Source organism: Poecilia latipinna, unplaced genomic scaffold, assembly GCF_001443285.1.
Source record: "Poecilia latipinna isolate Pla-1442-1.1 unplaced genomic scaffold, P_latipinna-1.0 Scaffold1224, whole genome shotgun sequence".
Lineage (NCBI taxonomy): Eukaryota > Metazoa > Chordata > Actinopteri > Cyprinodontiformes > Poeciliidae > Poecilia > Poecilia latipinna.
The window spans coordinates 239,572-255,734 of NW_015113840.1; the positions used below are offsets into that span (position 1 = coordinate 239,572).

Genomic DNA, 16,163 nt, shown 5'->3' on the forward strand with positions numbered 1-16,163 from the left:
ATAATAATAATAATAATAATAATAATAATAATAATAATAATAATAAACTGACCTCAAGCCCCCCACCCCCTCCCTCTGCACGTGCCTGATGGAGGTCACACACAGAAGTTCAGGAAATGACTCTTCTTCCTGTGGCTAAACTTCAGGCTCGAGGTTTCTGAACTCTTTTTGTTTTTGTAACATCTGGTGTGAAATTTATGAACCATTAGAAACATATTTGCATCATAACATCTTCTCTCTGCTGTGACGACAAGCTGCTCCTCTTTCTGGCTTCATTTCTGAACCCAAGGAAGTTCCCAGATCTCCAAGCTGCTCCGTTCCTGCTGCCGTCCCCCCTCCCCCACATGCTGCTGCAGCAGGACTGCTGGCCTCGGCCGGTGCTGAGGCTGAGGCTGCTCCCGCTCCGACTGCATTTATCACCGTCTGGCATCGCTGTAATTTCAGTGTTCAGATGCAATCGCTCCCGACTCCCCTCAGGAGTAAACAATAACAAGCTCAAACACAAAAGACAAACAAGGTCTGCAGGACACACACACACACACACACACACACACACACACACACACACACACACACACCGACAATAATAAACACCCACCGTCTGCTTTCTGCACTGAAATATTTCAGTTCTGCCTGCATCAACATGGGAAACCTGATCTGAGCTAAACTTCGGCGTTAGCATCATTTTAGTTCCATTTGATCCGATTTTAAGTTTTATTTCATAACTTCTGAAAACGGTTCTTAACTTTCTATTTGTTGTCAGACACTGCCACCTGGTGGAATCTATGAAAATAGCAGCAAGGATCCTGCCTTTAAATCACTCTTATGATGTGTAAAAAGTTTTTATTCCCTCACTAATCAATGTTTAAACGAGTCATAAAACTTCAGTAAAATAACAAAGCAGCTTGAAATGATTTCAACAATCTGGGGGTTTTACCCAAATTCAGCCAAAACAAACATCTCAAACTTTAAACGCTTAGTTTTCTGTTGAACCAAAAGGCTTCCATGAATCCTTATATAAAAGATGTAAAGGTGGTGAAATGTTGTTTCGTTTTAAAACCGAATCTAAACATTTAGGATCTGAAATGAAGAGCTGTAAATCAAACAAGGATTTAAATGATGATTTCTGAATATTTGATGTTTTCAGTTTTCCAGCAGTTTGAGTGTGAAGTTTAGTTTGTTAGTTTAGTTTTCTGATGCTCATCCAGTCTGAGGATCCTCCTGATCAGCTGTGAGTTTAACGAGCTGCAGAACCTCAGAGGAACCAGGAAGACCCGGTCCAGAACTACAGGTCCAGTTCATAGACATAAAATACTAGAGTGGTTCTGGTCCAATTCAGAGTAAAAAGGACCAACTTTAAATCAGTTTATTCCTGAATGAAATGATTTCTATAGAATGAGTCAGATTGTTTGGATCCATGGCAGAATCCTGCAGACGCTGCAGTTTTCCAGGTTTTCCAGACCATGATGGCACCAGCATGTTGGACATTCATGGTTCTGGATTTTATATTTTTAACTTCTGTAACCACGACAAGACGTTTCTACAAGTGTCAGGATCTGATCAGCATCTTGAATAACGTCTGAACGACTCCGTCTCTAACCGTACAGGTTTAAAGAGGGGCAGCAAAAGCAAAGGAGGTGGATTAGCAGAGCTGCTAACAGCTGATGGAGAGTTACTGTAGAAAATCAGCTCTGCTGCCTGGAAGTGTAGCTGTTAGCATGTTACAACAGTCTCCAATCAGAGGCTTGTTTGGATTTGCTGCATGCCTGACTGCTACTGGAGATCCGTCTGGCCCGCAGCATCACTACCAGAGTCTGTGGAGAAACTTGATCAGTTATGTTTAAAATCTCTTTGGGATGAAGAATGTCCGACTAATGTGGACCAAACGCTGACAGCAGGTTGTAATTTTTTTTATTTTATCTGATTAATGTCATCCAGAGACAGGAAATGGATCCAGGTTCTGATTAGAGCTTTATTTTCTCCACATATTTTACAAACAGAAATCTTCATTTGACTCAAACAAACATCAAGTCTGCAGCGAAGGAACAGTATCCATGGTCCGGTCCGGTCCGGAATAGAAATCACGGTCCGGTCCAGTTTATCTGCAGACAGAACAGAGCCATCAGAACCAACCAGAATCTGAGCAGAAGCTACTTCCTACTGCTGCAGCTAGCTGCTAACGCTAGCCTAGATCCACACCGCTATGCCATGTTACCTCCTGTTAGTCCCTGAGTTCAGCAGGAGAAGCAGAGAACAGTTAGACATGCAGGAGGAAGAGGAGCAGGAAGTGATGAAGAGAGAACAGGAAGTGATGAAGAGAGAGCAGGAAGTGATGAAGAGAGAACAGGAAGTGATGAAGAGAGAACAGGAAGTGATGAAGAGCAGACTTACAGGGCTGCAGCTCCAGAGATGATCTCGATGAGCTCCTTAGTGATGACGGCCTGCCGGGTCCGGTTGAAGGTCAAGGTCAACTTATCGATCATCTCAGCTGGACCAAAACACAAAACATGGAGTCAGAGTGGAGAACGTTCCGGACCGGACCGGGAAACCTCCCACTCCATCAGAGATGATGGAGGACAGACATTGTTGAAGTTGCAGCATCACCTGACCCACACAGAAGCCAGACTTTTATTTTGAAGGGCCAACATAATCTCCATGTTGTAAACCAGGGTGAGCGGGTCGGGGCCAGGATCGGCTCTTTGGACATAAAAACTTCCTCTGGCCATTTCTCAGTTTTTTATGGAATAATTACATTTAGTTTCCACAACAGAATGATACCAAAAGTACAAATCATTTTTATTTGCATTATTTTTGTTGCTCTCAGGCTGGAAAATCTGTGCAAATATCAATTCATTATGAGAAAAAAAGTGAAATATTGAAACCTAAAAATAAGAAGTTTAAAAAACGTCTTTCCTGTATTAAAAGTGATGAGCACGTTTTCAGATGTGATGTTGGTAGAAACGGCTCTTTGGGTTGTAAATGTCAGACGTCGGGTCAGAACCATTAGCAGCTGGAGAGAAACCCACTGGGATTCAAACCCTCAACCTTCCTGCTACAAGGAGGGAGACGATTACATCATTTCATTTAAAATGTGGAATCTACTTTGGAAATCATCTAGTCCAGGTTTTATTTTGAAAGGTCGTAATAATCCTGTTATCAAGATTTTTTTACTTGCCTCATCTACGACATATTTATGCTTTTATTTTGTAGTATATCTAACCTTTCTAATCAAAGCTCATATCAGTTTGGTTCAGCAGTGTGCTCAGCTTCCTAACGTCCTAGTTCAATCATTCCAGAGATGTGGCCTTACAGGCGTTCTTGCTGGCGCTGTCCATGGCCGTCATCCTGGCGCTCTGCTCGCTGGTGGACGATTCCTTCAGCGCCAGATAGAGAACGTTCACCAGAGCAAACTCCTGGTAGTTCTTCAGGACGTCGGCGTCAATGTCGTCATAGATCCCCAGGTTCTCTGTCAGGAGACCAGGCGGCATCAGAACCCAATCAGAACCAGAACCCAACAGAAACAGAACCCTATCAGAACCCAACAGAACCCCTACAGCACCGGGACCAGTCGGCAGAACGCGGGCCGGTACCTGAGGAAGCCACCGTGTCGATGGAGAACACGGGTTTCTGGTCCGTCTTGTAGGAGATAACGGACCTGCAGGAGCAGAACAGGTTCTGGTTGGAAACATTGATCAGTTATTGAAATAATCAGCAAACAATAACTGATAACTGGAGCAAACAGACAAAATATTCACATCAGACTTAAGAGAAAAAAGTACAAATAAAGAAACATAGAATTTGTATCCAAGATAAACAAACAAAAAAAAACAAATATATATATATATATATATATATATATATATATATATAATTTATTTTTTTCTGTAAATGTTTCAGCAAAAACTCATCAAGTGGTTGTTCAGCTTCAGCAGGTTTAGATTTACTGAAGGAGGCAATAAAATGTTTCTCATTAATATTTAAATAATCATCTCTTAATGCATTTCTAATATCACATAAAAAGACTTAATAAAAAATTCTGTAAAATGTGGAGAATTTTCATCCAAATAGAATTAATCACCAACAGATAAACGATAATATTGTTGTTGTGAGATCACTTCCTGTAATACATCCAGAAAAGACATAATAATGAAAGTTTGTCTATAAACTGTAATATTTATAGAATATGAAAAACTGGAAGACATTTTAAATATCCAGAATAAAAACAACAATCGAAACCAAACAACAGAAACCAAAAATAAAACGGACTATGAAATGTCTCTGAAGAAAAATGAAATATTAATCACAAGAACAGGAGTTATGATCTCAATTTAATGCATCATCTGATTTAATGGTTTAATTATCGGCTAGCAGCTAGCGGCAGGCATCTGGGCCGGGTCGGTACCTGAATCTGTTGAAGATGATGGATCCCTGGTCGAACTCGTACCCAGAGTCCAGCAGCTCGGCCGCGATCACAGAGGCGTCGCCGAAGTTGGGCGGCTTACGGCCGACCTCCTTACAGTTCAGCAGGATGTGCTTCCCATGAGTTCTGACGAAGAGAAGGTCAGGTAGAGGTCAGGCAGAGGTCAGGCAGAGGCCCATCAGAACCTCCAGGCCCGGTTCTGCAGCATCTCTCACCTGTACAGCAGGCCCCTCAACTTGTCTCCCACGTTGATCACCATCACCTCCTTGCCGGCGCCGGTCAGGTTGGCGATCTCGTTCTTGATGGTCTTGGCCACATTGGAGTGGATGGCGCCACAGAGGCCGCGGTCAGAGGTCACGCCTACGATCAGGTGCTTGGAGGCCTTGTCCTCGGGGGCCTTGATGTCGGCCTTCTCGTACAGAGCTGCAAGAGGAAGAAACGCTCTGAGTCTGAGGCAGAGTCCGTTTGGACCGGAACCGGGTTAAGATGGCGTACCGAGAGCGCCGGTGCCGTAGACCCGGGCCGGCTTCAGCTGCCGCTCAGCACGAGCGTACTTGGCGGCGGCCACCATCTTCATGGACTTGGTGATTTTCTGGATGTTCTTGATGGACTTCAACCGAATGGTGACTAAAAGAACAGTCAGTCAGATCTGTCACCATGACAACAACAGTTTGATGTGATAATTAATAACTAGATCTGCAGTTTAAAATCTATTTATATTATTTTTTAATTAACATAAAAAATGTACATTAAAGTAAGTTCTGTTTATGAATTTGTTGGCTCCAGAAACTAAACATTTGGACGCATCAGTCCAACTCCGGCATAAACAAACCATAAACTGACATCAAGTCTTGACATTTATGAATTTTAAAATAAAACCTAAATATTCAAAAGGCTCTAATCCAAAGATGATAAACAACTAGCCTGAGGTGGCTAGCTCTGTTAGCACAGAGATGAAAATTAACTTTATAAACAAACTGATGAATGTAGCTAGTGGGACCCAGAAGAAAGGAATCTAGAAAAGCAGCAATTTGTTCAGAAAAATGCCTTCAAAATGCAGCTTTTGTAGGAAAGTATTTATTTTTCGGGATGTAATTACAGGTTAGATGGCTTCAACCACTTCGAATTCAAACTTCAGAAAAACAGAATTTAATATGAAATATACATAACTAAAAATACAAATTGTTCCTTTTTAATCATCTGTCAAAATGAAAATCAATCCACAATAGTCATGATATAAAGTTTAATAATTTCAATGTAAAAATAAAAAGAACACCATTTGCAAATCAAATTACAGGCTGAGATAAACACTAGTTTTACTGATTTATGCAGGGCCACGTCAGGGTCTATTGAAACACCTGATTTCAACAAATAATAAAATAGATCAAACTCCGATATGAAACTTCACCAAAATAGATCAACAAAGTAAAACTTTGGCCTCCACCAGGTAAAAACGTGAGGAAAAGATTTATAGAAAACATTCCTGGGGTAGTTGTGTAACTGTTCAAAGCATTTCCTCACACTTCAAGGTGTCTGTCTAAAAGAGAACTCAAATTAAACTGATCATACTCAGATTTACCAGATTTTTGTATTTTAAAAACATTTCCCCGCAGTTTAAGGAGATTACTTACTGTCCTTCAGGGTAGCCATGTTCCTGACCTGCCCACTGTGGAAACAAACACCGTCAACAGTTATTGTTTAGCAAGTATAACATGATAATGAGCTCATGATGACGTTAACACAATGTAAAAGTGGCTGTTTTAAGTTTTAACGTTCAGGACGACTGCGTTAGCATTAGCCTCAGTTCCATTCATTAGCTGCGGCCTACAGGTTAGCGCGTCCTTCCGCTCAATAACTCCCCGTTTCACGGTCCTTCCAACCCGGATTGACTTCAGCCTCATGTCCGCTTCAACGCCACACATAGAGCAGGAAATAAATAAAGGCATTGGTGGACTTAAACAGGCTCACCATTGTGGGGAGAACACCAACGCGCTGGTCCTGGCGAACATCCTTACTGCTATGAAGGTCAGACAGGCAGGACTGCGCATGCGCAAAGTCGAATCAAGATGGACTAACGCTGCCTTCAGAGGCAGATGAAAATGTTGGTAAAATTAACGTTAACACTGTGGCGCTTGTGAGTGAAATACTCTTTTTAAATTAAGTTAAATAGTTACTCGGTTTCCATCGTAAAATTATTTTTATTAAGAAATCTGGCATGAGGAAGTGGAAGAAAATAACGATTATTATTTATTTGTATTTTATTATTTTTTATTATCCATATTACGCCACACAAGGTCAACAAAGTGACTTTTTCATTCGATTCAAAATACTTTAGGTGTAGTGCCAACTGGTTTGGATTTCTGTGAATCTAATTGAACATTATTATCATTTACCCATGCTGATTGAAAATTAGAAATTCCTGAGCTTATGAATGCGGCACCAGAAGTCTCGCGAATTTTCCAGTCCTTCGAGAGGTAATGGCGGTTTGCTTCCTGTGTTATAGCGTTGTTGTCCTATTTTCAGCAGTGTAACGTCTGTTTTGGGTCGTTTGAAAGGTGGTCGCTATGGGAAAAGCTGATTTCCTGTCCCCCAAGGCGATTAGCAACCGAATCAAGTCCAAAGGTCTCCAGAAGCTGAGATGGTACTGCCAGATGTGTCAGAAACAGTGTCGAGACGAGGTGAGTTTAATTAGCTCCACAGGAGTTGGTGTGTGATGCGTTCACTGCCAGCTGCTGCTGCTGCTCTGACTTTAAATATAAACTGTTGTTTGTGAGACAGAATGGCTTCAAGTGTCACTGCATGTCCGAGTCCCACCAGAGGCAGCTTCTGCTGGCCTCGGAGAACCCCACCAAGTTCATGGACTACTTCTCAGAGTAAGTCCGTCACCATGGCAACGCCGTAGCATCTGCTGCTGCAGGTCTGTTTAACGGTGTCGTTTCTCTCCACAGTGAGTTCAAAAGTGACTTCCTGGAGCTGCTCAGAAGACGCTTCGGTGAGATACCAAAGTGTTTGTGATTGGTCCGTTCTTACTGTTCTGATTGGTCCGTTCTTCCGGTCCTCTGGTTTACAGGAACCAAGAGAGTCCACAACAACATTGTCTACAACGAGTACATCAGCCACAGAGAACACGTCCACATGAACTCCACCCAGTGGGAAACCCTCACCGACTTCACCAAGTGGCTCGGCAGGAAAGGTAACTGGTTCCTGCTTTGGTTTCAGGTCCGTGCGGCTCCATGTCCCTCTAACCTGTTTGGGTCGCCGGCAGGTTTGTGTAAAGTAGACGAGACTCCTAAGGGTTGGTACATCCAGTATGTGGACCGCGACCCGGAAACCATCCGGCGCCAGGAGGAGCAGGCCAGGAAGAAGAAGCAGGAACTGGATGACGAGGAGAGGAGCGCCAAGTTCATCCAGGAGCAGGTCCGAAGAGGGATGGATGGGAAGGAAGCCGAGGTGAGTTCTGACCGGCCCAAACCCGACTGGATGAACAGAACCAAAGCTGCGGAGTTCATCCTTCCCTCCTCCGTTTCCCCTGCAGGCCCAGCCCGTTTACACAGAACTCAAACGTGAGAGTGAAGAAGAGAAAGGTTGGTGTTTGTTCTGCAGGGCGATCTGGGCCTGAACCGGGCCTCAGACAGAACCTGATGTCTTCCTGCTTTTCTCTTCCAGTTGCTTTCAACCTGAGCACTCCGGTGGCAAGCTCATCCAGGTCCAGGTACTGATGCCCCACTGAGCCGTCATGGCTGCCTCCGCCCAGCTTCCGGTCCTCTAACCCGCCCTTTGACCTCTTCCAGCTCGGTTCTGGGTGCCACCTCGGTTCTGGGTGCCACCTCGGTTCTGGGTGCTCTGAAAGGTCCAGCATCCTCGTCGTCGGTCAAACGGAAAGAAGCGCCACCCGGTTCTGACTCCAGAGGGGAGAAGAAGAAGAAATCAGCTCTGGAGGAGATCATGGAGGTTCTGGTGGTTTGTTTGGTTTCCACTGATGATGATGATGATGAAGGTTCTGATCATGTTCTCTGTAGTTAGAGGAGAAGAAGAAGAAGAAGCAGGCCTTGGCGGTCAGGACGGATTACTGGCTGCAGCCCAACATCGTCGTCAAGATCGTCACCAAGAAGCTGGGAGAGAAGTACCACAAAAAGAAGGCCGTCGTCATGGTAACAGCTGGGCGACAGATCAGTTTTATCAATTAATTGAAATCTTTGGTTTTTACAGATCTGGATTTTTTCCCCACCTATTCTCTCCTCTGGTTCCCACAGATCAGAGTGATGTCACGGCAGCCATCTTGGTTGAGCTGTTTATTTATAGTTTGGATTCAAATCAACTTTACAGCGAATATTAGGACCATACTACAATTTTTTTCAATTATGAGAATAAAGTCTTAAAGTAGTAATTTTACTATAACTCTTACACAAAAAACATTAAAATGAGGAAAGTTTATCATCTGTGAAGTTATATGTGGTTTTACAGATAAGGAAATAACACTTTTAACACTTCAGCATCAATTATTCTCAGTAGCAGAACTTTGAAATAAATTCAGTCGTTTGCACCACCGTCGTTTCAAAGGAAGAACCAGACAGCTGCAGCAATCACATCAGATCTTGGATTTTTAAGTAATTTAAAGACTTTCCTCTGGTAAAAGTTGTCTTAATTCTGCTAACATAACTATATTCTCATAATTAAAAACACTCAAATTCCCTGCTGTAAACTGACAGACTGAAATAAAAGCAACTTTTTAGAGATTTTCATTTGAAATGTCTTTTTTAGAAAACAAGAGAAAAACCAAATTAAAATCTGATCTTGTCTGTAATAAATGTAGAATTTCTTTCTGAGCTGTTGTGGTTTCTGATTCCCGTGGCTCTGGTCCGTCTGCAGGAGGTGAAGGAGAAATACGGCGCCGTGGTGAAGCTGATCGACTCCGGGGACAAACTGAAGCTGGACCAGAACCACCTGGAGACGGTCATCCCCGCTCCAGGTCAGCCGCTGCCTCCAGCCCAGCAGGTTCTGCTCAAATGATTCCAGGTTCTGACGTCTGGCCTCCTGCAGGGAAACGGGTTCTGATCCTGAACGGGCCGTACCGGGACACAGAGGCGCTGCTGGAGTGGATCGATGAGAAGAAGTTCAGCGCCACGCTAATGCTGGACTCCGTAGGTTCCCCTCTTCCTCACCCAGAGCTGGATCATGGTCACGTGTTTCATAGACAATAAATCAATATATATCGCTACAGACACATGATCAATATCTGCAGATAATACGTCTCATAGAATATTCAGTAATTTCACTGAACTCTGATCCAGAACTAAGAAAGGTTGGTGGGATCAACTAACTCACTCCCTGGTTACCTAGCAACTCATTCTTTGGTTGCCTAGCAACAGCCTGTAGAGTGACTTTAGCAGCAGCAGATTAAAAAATAGAAAATATTTCAATCTCCAGAGATTATGACCTAAATTGTCTTCTCATCTGTAGTAACACCATCTGATCTCGAAGTTCTGTTTTCTTTAATCGTGGATTATTATGATATTATGATTTTTTTTTAAGGTTAAACGTTTGTGCTGTGTCCCCAGGGGCCACAGAAAGGGGACATGGTGGACATCGCCTATGAAGACTTTTCCAAACTGGCCTGAACTGGAACACTCGTCATGCTGCGGGACTCTACCGTGTCAGAGTTTATTCCCAGATCTGTACAGAAACAATCAGGAAGAAATGTTTGGTGGAATTATTTTTATTTTTTAACATTAATGGTTGAAAATGTACATTTTGTTGTAATAAAGTCGGTAAGTTTCTCTGTGTGTTCTGTGGAAAATGATTACAAATGAGTGGTGGAGAAACTGATTAGACCGTCTGAAGGAAGCTGTTCAGATCCGGCATTATGTAGTCGCCATAGCGACCGTCGATGAAGCCTTTGCCGCTGTTGTGGACGAACCAGCAGTAGACATTGGAGCCGCGCTTCCTGTCGTGTCTGAAGTCCTTCTGCCAGCCTCTGAAACACGCAGAAACACACACAGAGTAACGCAGCAACACACACACAGTAACAGCAACACACACACAGAGTAACGCAGCAACACACACACAGTAACAGAAACACACACACAGTAACGCAGCAACACACACAGAGTAACAGCAACACACACACAGTAACAGAAACACACACACAGTAACGCAGCAACACACACACAGTAACAGCAACACACACACAGAGTAACGCAGCAACACACACACAGTAACAGAAACACACACACAGTAACGCAGCAACACACACACAGTAACACACACGTTCCTGACTGTAGGTTAAACTTCAGTCTGGGTTCACCGAACGCAACATTAAGTAACAGGAAGTACCTGGTGACCCGCAGTGTGTGACCTTTCACCTCCATGGTGGCCTCCTTCTTCAGCGGGTCGGGTCCTTCATGGACGTCGTACACGCTCACCTCAGGCTCCCTGGAAAACTGCCCTGTTTTACCACAAATTATTCATTTATTTCAACTTAAGAACAGAAAGCCAAGCTCTTTAGAAGACAAAACAGTCAAATGTAATAATTTATATCATTTTTGTTCTAATAACTTATTTTTTTCCCCTTTTAATTTTCCAATAAAAAGTCACACTCACTTTCAATTACAGTACTACTACTGACCACTAGGGGTAAAAATGCTTAAAAGTTGCTAATGCTAACTGCTCTATGCTTTGGTTCATTTTTTTCTCTCAAATTATGAAGAGAATAAAGTTTATGTGATTGTTATTAAATAACAAGGGTTAAAGAGGGGAAGGCGGAGCCTCGTCCAGGACTGGGAGTCGTACCTATCAGTCCGTGGACCAGTGGAGAGTACTGGTTATCACTGGGAATGTAGAGACCCAGGAAGTCCACGTTGACTGGATGTTTCCTCCACACCCGGTGGAGCAGCACCGTCACCCGGATGCTGTTGTCGATGGTGACGGTGACATGGGAGTTCTTCACGATGGAGATCCTGACGCTGAAGCAGGAAGCAGAACTCTGAGGACCAATCAGAGCAGAGCAGGAAGCTGGTGGAGGCAGAGTTACCTGTCCTGGGTGATGTCAGCCGTGGCGCCCCAGGTGAACGAGTGGCTGCTGCGGCCATCGGCCATGGAGATCCGGTCGGTGCCGACCTTCACGCTGACCCCGGCAGGCTGGTGGTAGACAGAGATGATGCCAAAGTAGGAGCTGACTGTGTTTTTGTGAGGCTGCTTGGAGCTGATCAGCTGGCCGTTCACCACAACACCTGCACTCAGCATGGAGGAGAACCGCAGGCAGACCGGTCACACCAGGGGAACCGACTATGTCAGCTCCAAAGTTCTCAGAGACCAAAAACATATTGTTTTTAAAAACTGAAACCACAAAAGTATTGTGATTTCTTTATTATCAGATTTTTTGTAGTAATAGAATCATAAATCCAAAAAGTGTTTTTTCCTTGTTAAATGAAAGGAGTCCAGAGCAAAAACAGAACCTGGGTCAGGGTTCATCTGAAAACACTTCCTGCATCAAACCATTGTGTAAGTAGAGTTTGATTTGAAAGTCGTAGTTTTGTCCTAATGTATTCCTGAATTGTGGTCAAGAGGGCCACTACCGGCCCAGGAGCCCTACTCGTGAAGGTCGGCACCGACCGGATCTCCAATAGAGTGACAATAACTAACACGCAGCAGGAGTGATATTTTCACTAGCACAGCCTGACTCGGTTCTGGAGGAGTTCTGGTCCGCTCTCCTGTTGCTTCAGTTCATTGAGCTCAAACTGAATTTGAAGTTTATACTTTGACTAGGCCATTGCCGCACCTTCTCTTGTAGATCTGCTGCTGTGTTTGGGTTCATGGTTCTGTTAATGACCCAGTTTGGGCCATTTTACCCACCTAGCAACTTTGTCGCTACATTTAGCAACTTTTAAGAGAAGAAACCAAACCGGGCTTTCTAACGAGACCAGAATACCAAAACATCTCCAGTTGTCCTGCACCTGTTCCCGTGTCGGACACCAGGCTGAGGATGTGGCCCGGTTTGGAGTCGATGTTGAAGCAGACGTCCATGTTGCTTCCAGGCAGGCGGATGATGAAGTGAGGGTCTCCGTCCACTGGATGACAAACAAAGACTCTGAATATGGAAACGTGTTTCTGCAGCCTGCAGGTGGATGCGAGTCTTACCCAAGTTAACCTTTGGAGGCAGGACCGTCTCCACAGGGCCACTCAGGACCTGACTAGAAGGGGTCGTGATGGGGACTTGGATCCAGGGGGGCGGAGTGGCGTAGACCACGTTGACAGACGGAGGACCAGACAGAATCTGGACACCTGCATTGGTCACAACAATAACATATTTATAGTAGACATGCAGAGAAATGTTAGTCAGCTTTAAGTTTTGGTCTCAGCAGCTTCTGGAGGAGGAGACGTCAGGAAGGACTGATCAGCCAATCAGAAGCTCTCTTCTGCTAACCTGAGAAATAAGTCATTGACCCAAAGTAAATTCAGTTCGATGATTTTTCTAAACACTTTGCTTAGACTCTGGAGGAAATCCAAAAAGTTCTGATACTCTAGATATAACACTATAGATGTGTGTAGGTGTGTGTGTGTGGGACCTGAGCAGCAGCCGTGCCTCGGGTCCCGGGCCGAGTCGGCCAGCAGCCTCTCGGTGGCGTCCTCGCTCTCCACCAGCAGGGCGGTCAGCGGCGTCACGAAGCTGTGCTGCAGGGCCAGCTCTGTGATCTGCTTGGTGATTTTTCTCTTTTTTCCGACTGTTGTAACCAGAGACCTGCAGGGGGAGCCAGAGAGCAGCTGGTACAGACAGATAACCGACAGAATATTTAAAAAATCAAAAGCATGCTGTGTCATTGTGCAGAGAGGTGACGGCGTCTGGAGGTCAGGGTCCTGTTCAGGTCTCAACCAGCTGCTGGACTCACATTAACTCACATTAACTCTACATTACTTTGGTTTACTGGAAGGTTCACTGGTTGGTTTTGTGCATATGGACCAAACATTAACACTTTGGTTGGTTCTTTAGATCCAGCTCTGCTAACCTCAGTCTGGCGGCCATCTTGATTCCAGACCAAAGAGGATTTCTCCTTCAACCCTTCCAAACAGGCATACTGGTTCAGGGTATGACCTTTAACCTTTAACCTGAATGAGGCCCGAGTTGAGTTTGTTTTTATATACATTTACAGGGACAGTCGTGTTGTGACTGGATGCTGGTTGTTCTCAGGTTTTTTGGGTTATTTATTTGCTTTTTTGAAGAATCAACACAAATTCCTCATTAAAAGAAGATAAAGAGGAACTATAATGCAAAATTCACATTTTGCACATTTTTGTGCTTTCATTTGGGTTTCTACTGTTTCTAGAAAGTGCTCAGATGGTGCACGACGTCTGGAAAATGTAACATCACAAGACAGCAGGCACTGCCCGTTACCAAGCAACCCCATTGAAGCCCAGCCCGTTACCTAGCAACACAAGAGGAGTTCCAGCATGTTTGGTCAGCTGGCTTTTCCACTTACCACCCAGAAACCACCTACTGTGTTCTGGTTGGTTGTGTAAATGTTCCTGATTAAACAGCCAAACCTTGGCTGTTCCAGAGTATCCGTGTGAAGATGTGGTGCTGTGGGCCTCACCTCTCCCTGATCAGCTGTTTGATGGTGAGGTAAGCCCACATCTGCTTGGCGAAGCCAGTGAAGGAGTGTTGCTGCTTGGCCAGCTCCATGTCCAGCTCCATGATGTCAGTCTCCGTCTCCAGGTTGAGCTGCAGGCTGGCCTGCAGGACAGGCAGGCAGAGACATGGACACGGACGTCAGCAGGCGTCCAGAGCCTCAGAGACGTCTTGGTGCGTTGTACTCACTGCTGAAGCAGAGGTGAAGCTGGTCAGCGTGTTGCTGTCTGACAGCTGCACCTTCCCGGCCACCACCAGCTCCGAGCCGCCAAAGAACTTATCGAAGTGGTTCTGGGTGACGTCGGTCACCGCTCCCTCTGGGAAATGGACGGTGACCTTCTTCAGCAGGGGGGACGACACCTGGCTGTAAAAGGCCTGCAGAGGCAGGGGAAGACAAGGGAAAAGGCTTTTTAAACTTCAAAATCTTTGGTTTATATTGACCTGTACAACAGTAGCTTAGAGTGGGCTGGTAAAGTCTGTGGGTTCAGCAGCTACTTCCTGCTAATGATGGTAAGGCATTGCTTAAGCAGGTGTTATGAAATGAACTGTCTTACCCGGATCTGCTCAGCTGCGTCGTGATTGGCGTAGATCCTCTGGGCCATGCCCCTGTTCTCCATGGCGATGCGCTCCAGGAAGTCGTAGTCGACGTCGAAGCCGATGCCCAGTGAGAAGAGAGACAGCTCCTCCGTCATCACTCGCTTCACGTTCTTCTGGATCTTACTGAGCTTGATCTCTCCTGCAGGGAGCCCATGTTGGATCAGAACCTGCTGCCTGAGGTTTACGGCTCTTCGGTTCCGGTGGTCTCCTACCTACGGTGGGGTCTCCGTCAGACACCAGGATGATCATGGAGACGGAGCGTGGGTCGACGAAGCCCTGGCTGTTCGCCCTGACCAGCATTTGAGCGGCTCGGATCAGCGCCTCGTTGATGTTGGTGCCTGTCAGGAAGATGGTCAGCTGTTATGGGAGCGGCTCCTGGCCCGGCGCTGGGTCACACTCTACCTCTGTACCTCCGGTGGGTTTGATGTTCTGGACGTATCGCTTGGCGTCGGCCACCTGCAGAGGAGAGGCGGGAAGCAGCTCCTCGCTCCAACAGCGCACGTTGTGGTTGAAGTCGATGATACTGAAGCGGTCTTCCATCTTCAGGTCGTCCAGAATCGCCTTCATGGCTTCCACTGTCTACAGCAGAACCGCAAAGCTCAGTGCATTCTGGGAAATGGCCACATGGTGGCAGCGTTCCACACAAACGGGAAGAAAGAAGACTTTAGAGGTCAACAGAGGTCACTTACTTGCTTCATCTTGACCCCCCACATGGAGCCGCTGACGTCGATGACGAAAACAATGTTTTTAGGAAGAGGAGAGAGGTTTGAAGGAGCGAAGAAATGAACAAAATAAAGATCTGACACCTGAAACAGAGAGTCATAATCATAATCATCAGGGTTTATGTTTGAGGAAGTGGATGTTATTTCCTGCTGGGGGTCAAAGTTCACCTGCAGCTCCCCCGCGTTGCTGTCTCTGGTCACGTCGTATTTGACGGAGAAGATGCCGTCGATGGCGCTGCCGGAGCAATTCTCACATTTTCTCTGCTGATGCAAATTTGGCTTGAAGACAACATGAGCCTGAGCAAAAATGTACAAATTATTATTTCTATTTATAATACGTGCATGAAACAATCCATTTTGATCAAAATGTATAATTATGTATTACCAGCTTTAGCCTTAAATGCATAAAATATATGTCCACAATTAAACACAGTGAATTAGTTCATGCAATAAATGCATCATAATTCATAAAACTGTAAAATTATGAATATTAATAAAATTGTAATTAATATTTGATGCCTAACCCATTTATTGTTAACTCTATGAAAAATATAATGAATCATTCATAATGAAATATTTCATAAAACATTTTCTAGCGATTCATCACTTCAGCAACATTTTAATCCTAAAAATATTAAAATGGGGAGAGAAATCAGAAATCGTTTAATTTATTATAAAATGCGATAATATATCATTTCTAATTTTATTTAACAATATTTACTATGAAATTGTTTAAAACATTATTTTCATATTCATTAATATACATGATGCATTTTTTCCAAACATGTATCCTTTTTTATTT

General features: G+C 44.5%; 3 protein-coding genes across 6 annotated transcripts in view; 1 reads left to right on the forward strand and 2 right to left on the reverse strand.

Annotated features, from left to right (window-relative positions):
• Nucleotides 1–1,952: 1,952 nt before the first annotated feature.
• On the reverse strand, nt 1,953–6,495 carry atp5f1c (ATP synthase F1 subunit gamma). 3 transcript variants are annotated; one of them, XM_015054034.1, is made up of 10 exons: nt 6,389–6,495; nt 6,052–6,086; nt 4,916–5,047; nt 4,636–4,843; nt 4,403–4,546; nt 3,591–3,655; nt 3,311–3,466; nt 2,392–2,488; nt 2,216–2,228; nt 1,953–2,102 (listed from the first exon to the last, which is right to left on the reverse strand). In XM_015054034.1, exons 1-9 carry the CDS (start codon nt 6,466–6,468, stop codon nt 2,222–2,224), a joined length of 924 nt encoding a protein of 307 aa, XP_014909520.1. In that variant the 5' UTR covers nt 6,469–6,495; the 3' UTR covers nt 1,953–2,102; nt 2,216–2,221. The 3 variants fall into 3 exon arrangements, with proteins under 3 accessions (XP_014909520.1, XP_014909522.1, XP_014909521.1); XM_015054036.1 differs by lacking the exon at nt 2,216–2,228; XM_015054035.1 differs by lacking the exons at nt 1,953–2,102; nt 2,216–2,228 and having other exon boundaries at nt 2,388–2,488; nt 6,389–6,468.
• Nucleotides 6,496–6,853: 358 nt separating this feature from the next.
• kin (Kin17 DNA and RNA binding protein) lies at nt 6,854–10,197 on the forward strand. Of its 2 annotated transcripts, XM_015054032.1 has the most exons (13): nt 6,854–6,894; nt 6,976–7,098; nt 7,199–7,293; nt 7,369–7,412; nt 7,491–7,613; nt 7,686–7,870; nt 7,956–8,004; nt 8,087–8,132; nt 8,212–8,371; nt 8,440–8,571; nt 9,290–9,389; nt 9,461–9,561; nt 9,979–10,197. In XM_015054032.1, exons 2-13 carry the CDS (start codon nt 6,985–6,987, stop codon nt 10,036–10,038), a joined length of 1,209 nt encoding a protein of 402 aa, XP_014909518.1. In that variant the 5' UTR covers nt 6,854–6,894; nt 6,976–6,984; the 3' UTR covers nt 10,039–10,197. The 2 variants fall into 2 exon arrangements, with proteins under 2 accessions (XP_014909518.1, XP_014909519.1); XM_015054033.1 differs by lacking the exon at nt 6,854–6,894 and having other exon boundaries at nt 6,901–7,098; nt 8,230–8,371.
• itih2 (inter-alpha-trypsin inhibitor heavy chain 2) overlaps nt 10,126–16,163 on the reverse strand; it is a 17,849-nt gene continuing 11,811 nt past the window's right edge. The window contains exons 7-20 of the mRNA XM_015054030.1: nt 15,530–15,658; nt 15,329–15,445; nt 15,050–15,218; nt 14,852–14,977; nt 14,597–14,778; nt 14,232–14,417; nt 14,008–14,147; nt 12,985–13,157; nt 12,557–12,700; nt 12,373–12,486; nt 11,451–11,649; nt 11,210–11,382; nt 10,754–10,865; nt 10,126–10,394 (exon numbers count right to left, since the gene is read on the reverse strand). Of these exons, the coding sequence (XP_014909516.1) occupies nt 10,247–10,394; nt 10,754–10,865; nt 11,210–11,382; nt 11,451–11,649; nt 12,373–12,486; nt 12,557–12,700; nt 12,985–13,157; nt 14,008–14,147; nt 14,232–14,417; nt 14,597–14,778; nt 14,852–14,977; nt 15,050–15,218; nt 15,329–15,445; nt 15,530–15,658 (2,112 nt within the window). The 3' untranslated portion in view covers nt 10,126–10,246. The remainder of the gene's footprint in view (nt 10,395–10,753; nt 10,866–11,209; nt 11,383–11,450; nt 11,650–12,372; nt 12,487–12,556; nt 12,701–12,984; nt 13,158–14,007; nt 14,148–14,231; nt 14,418–14,596; nt 14,779–14,851; nt 14,978–15,049; nt 15,219–15,328; nt 15,446–15,529; nt 15,659–16,163) is intronic.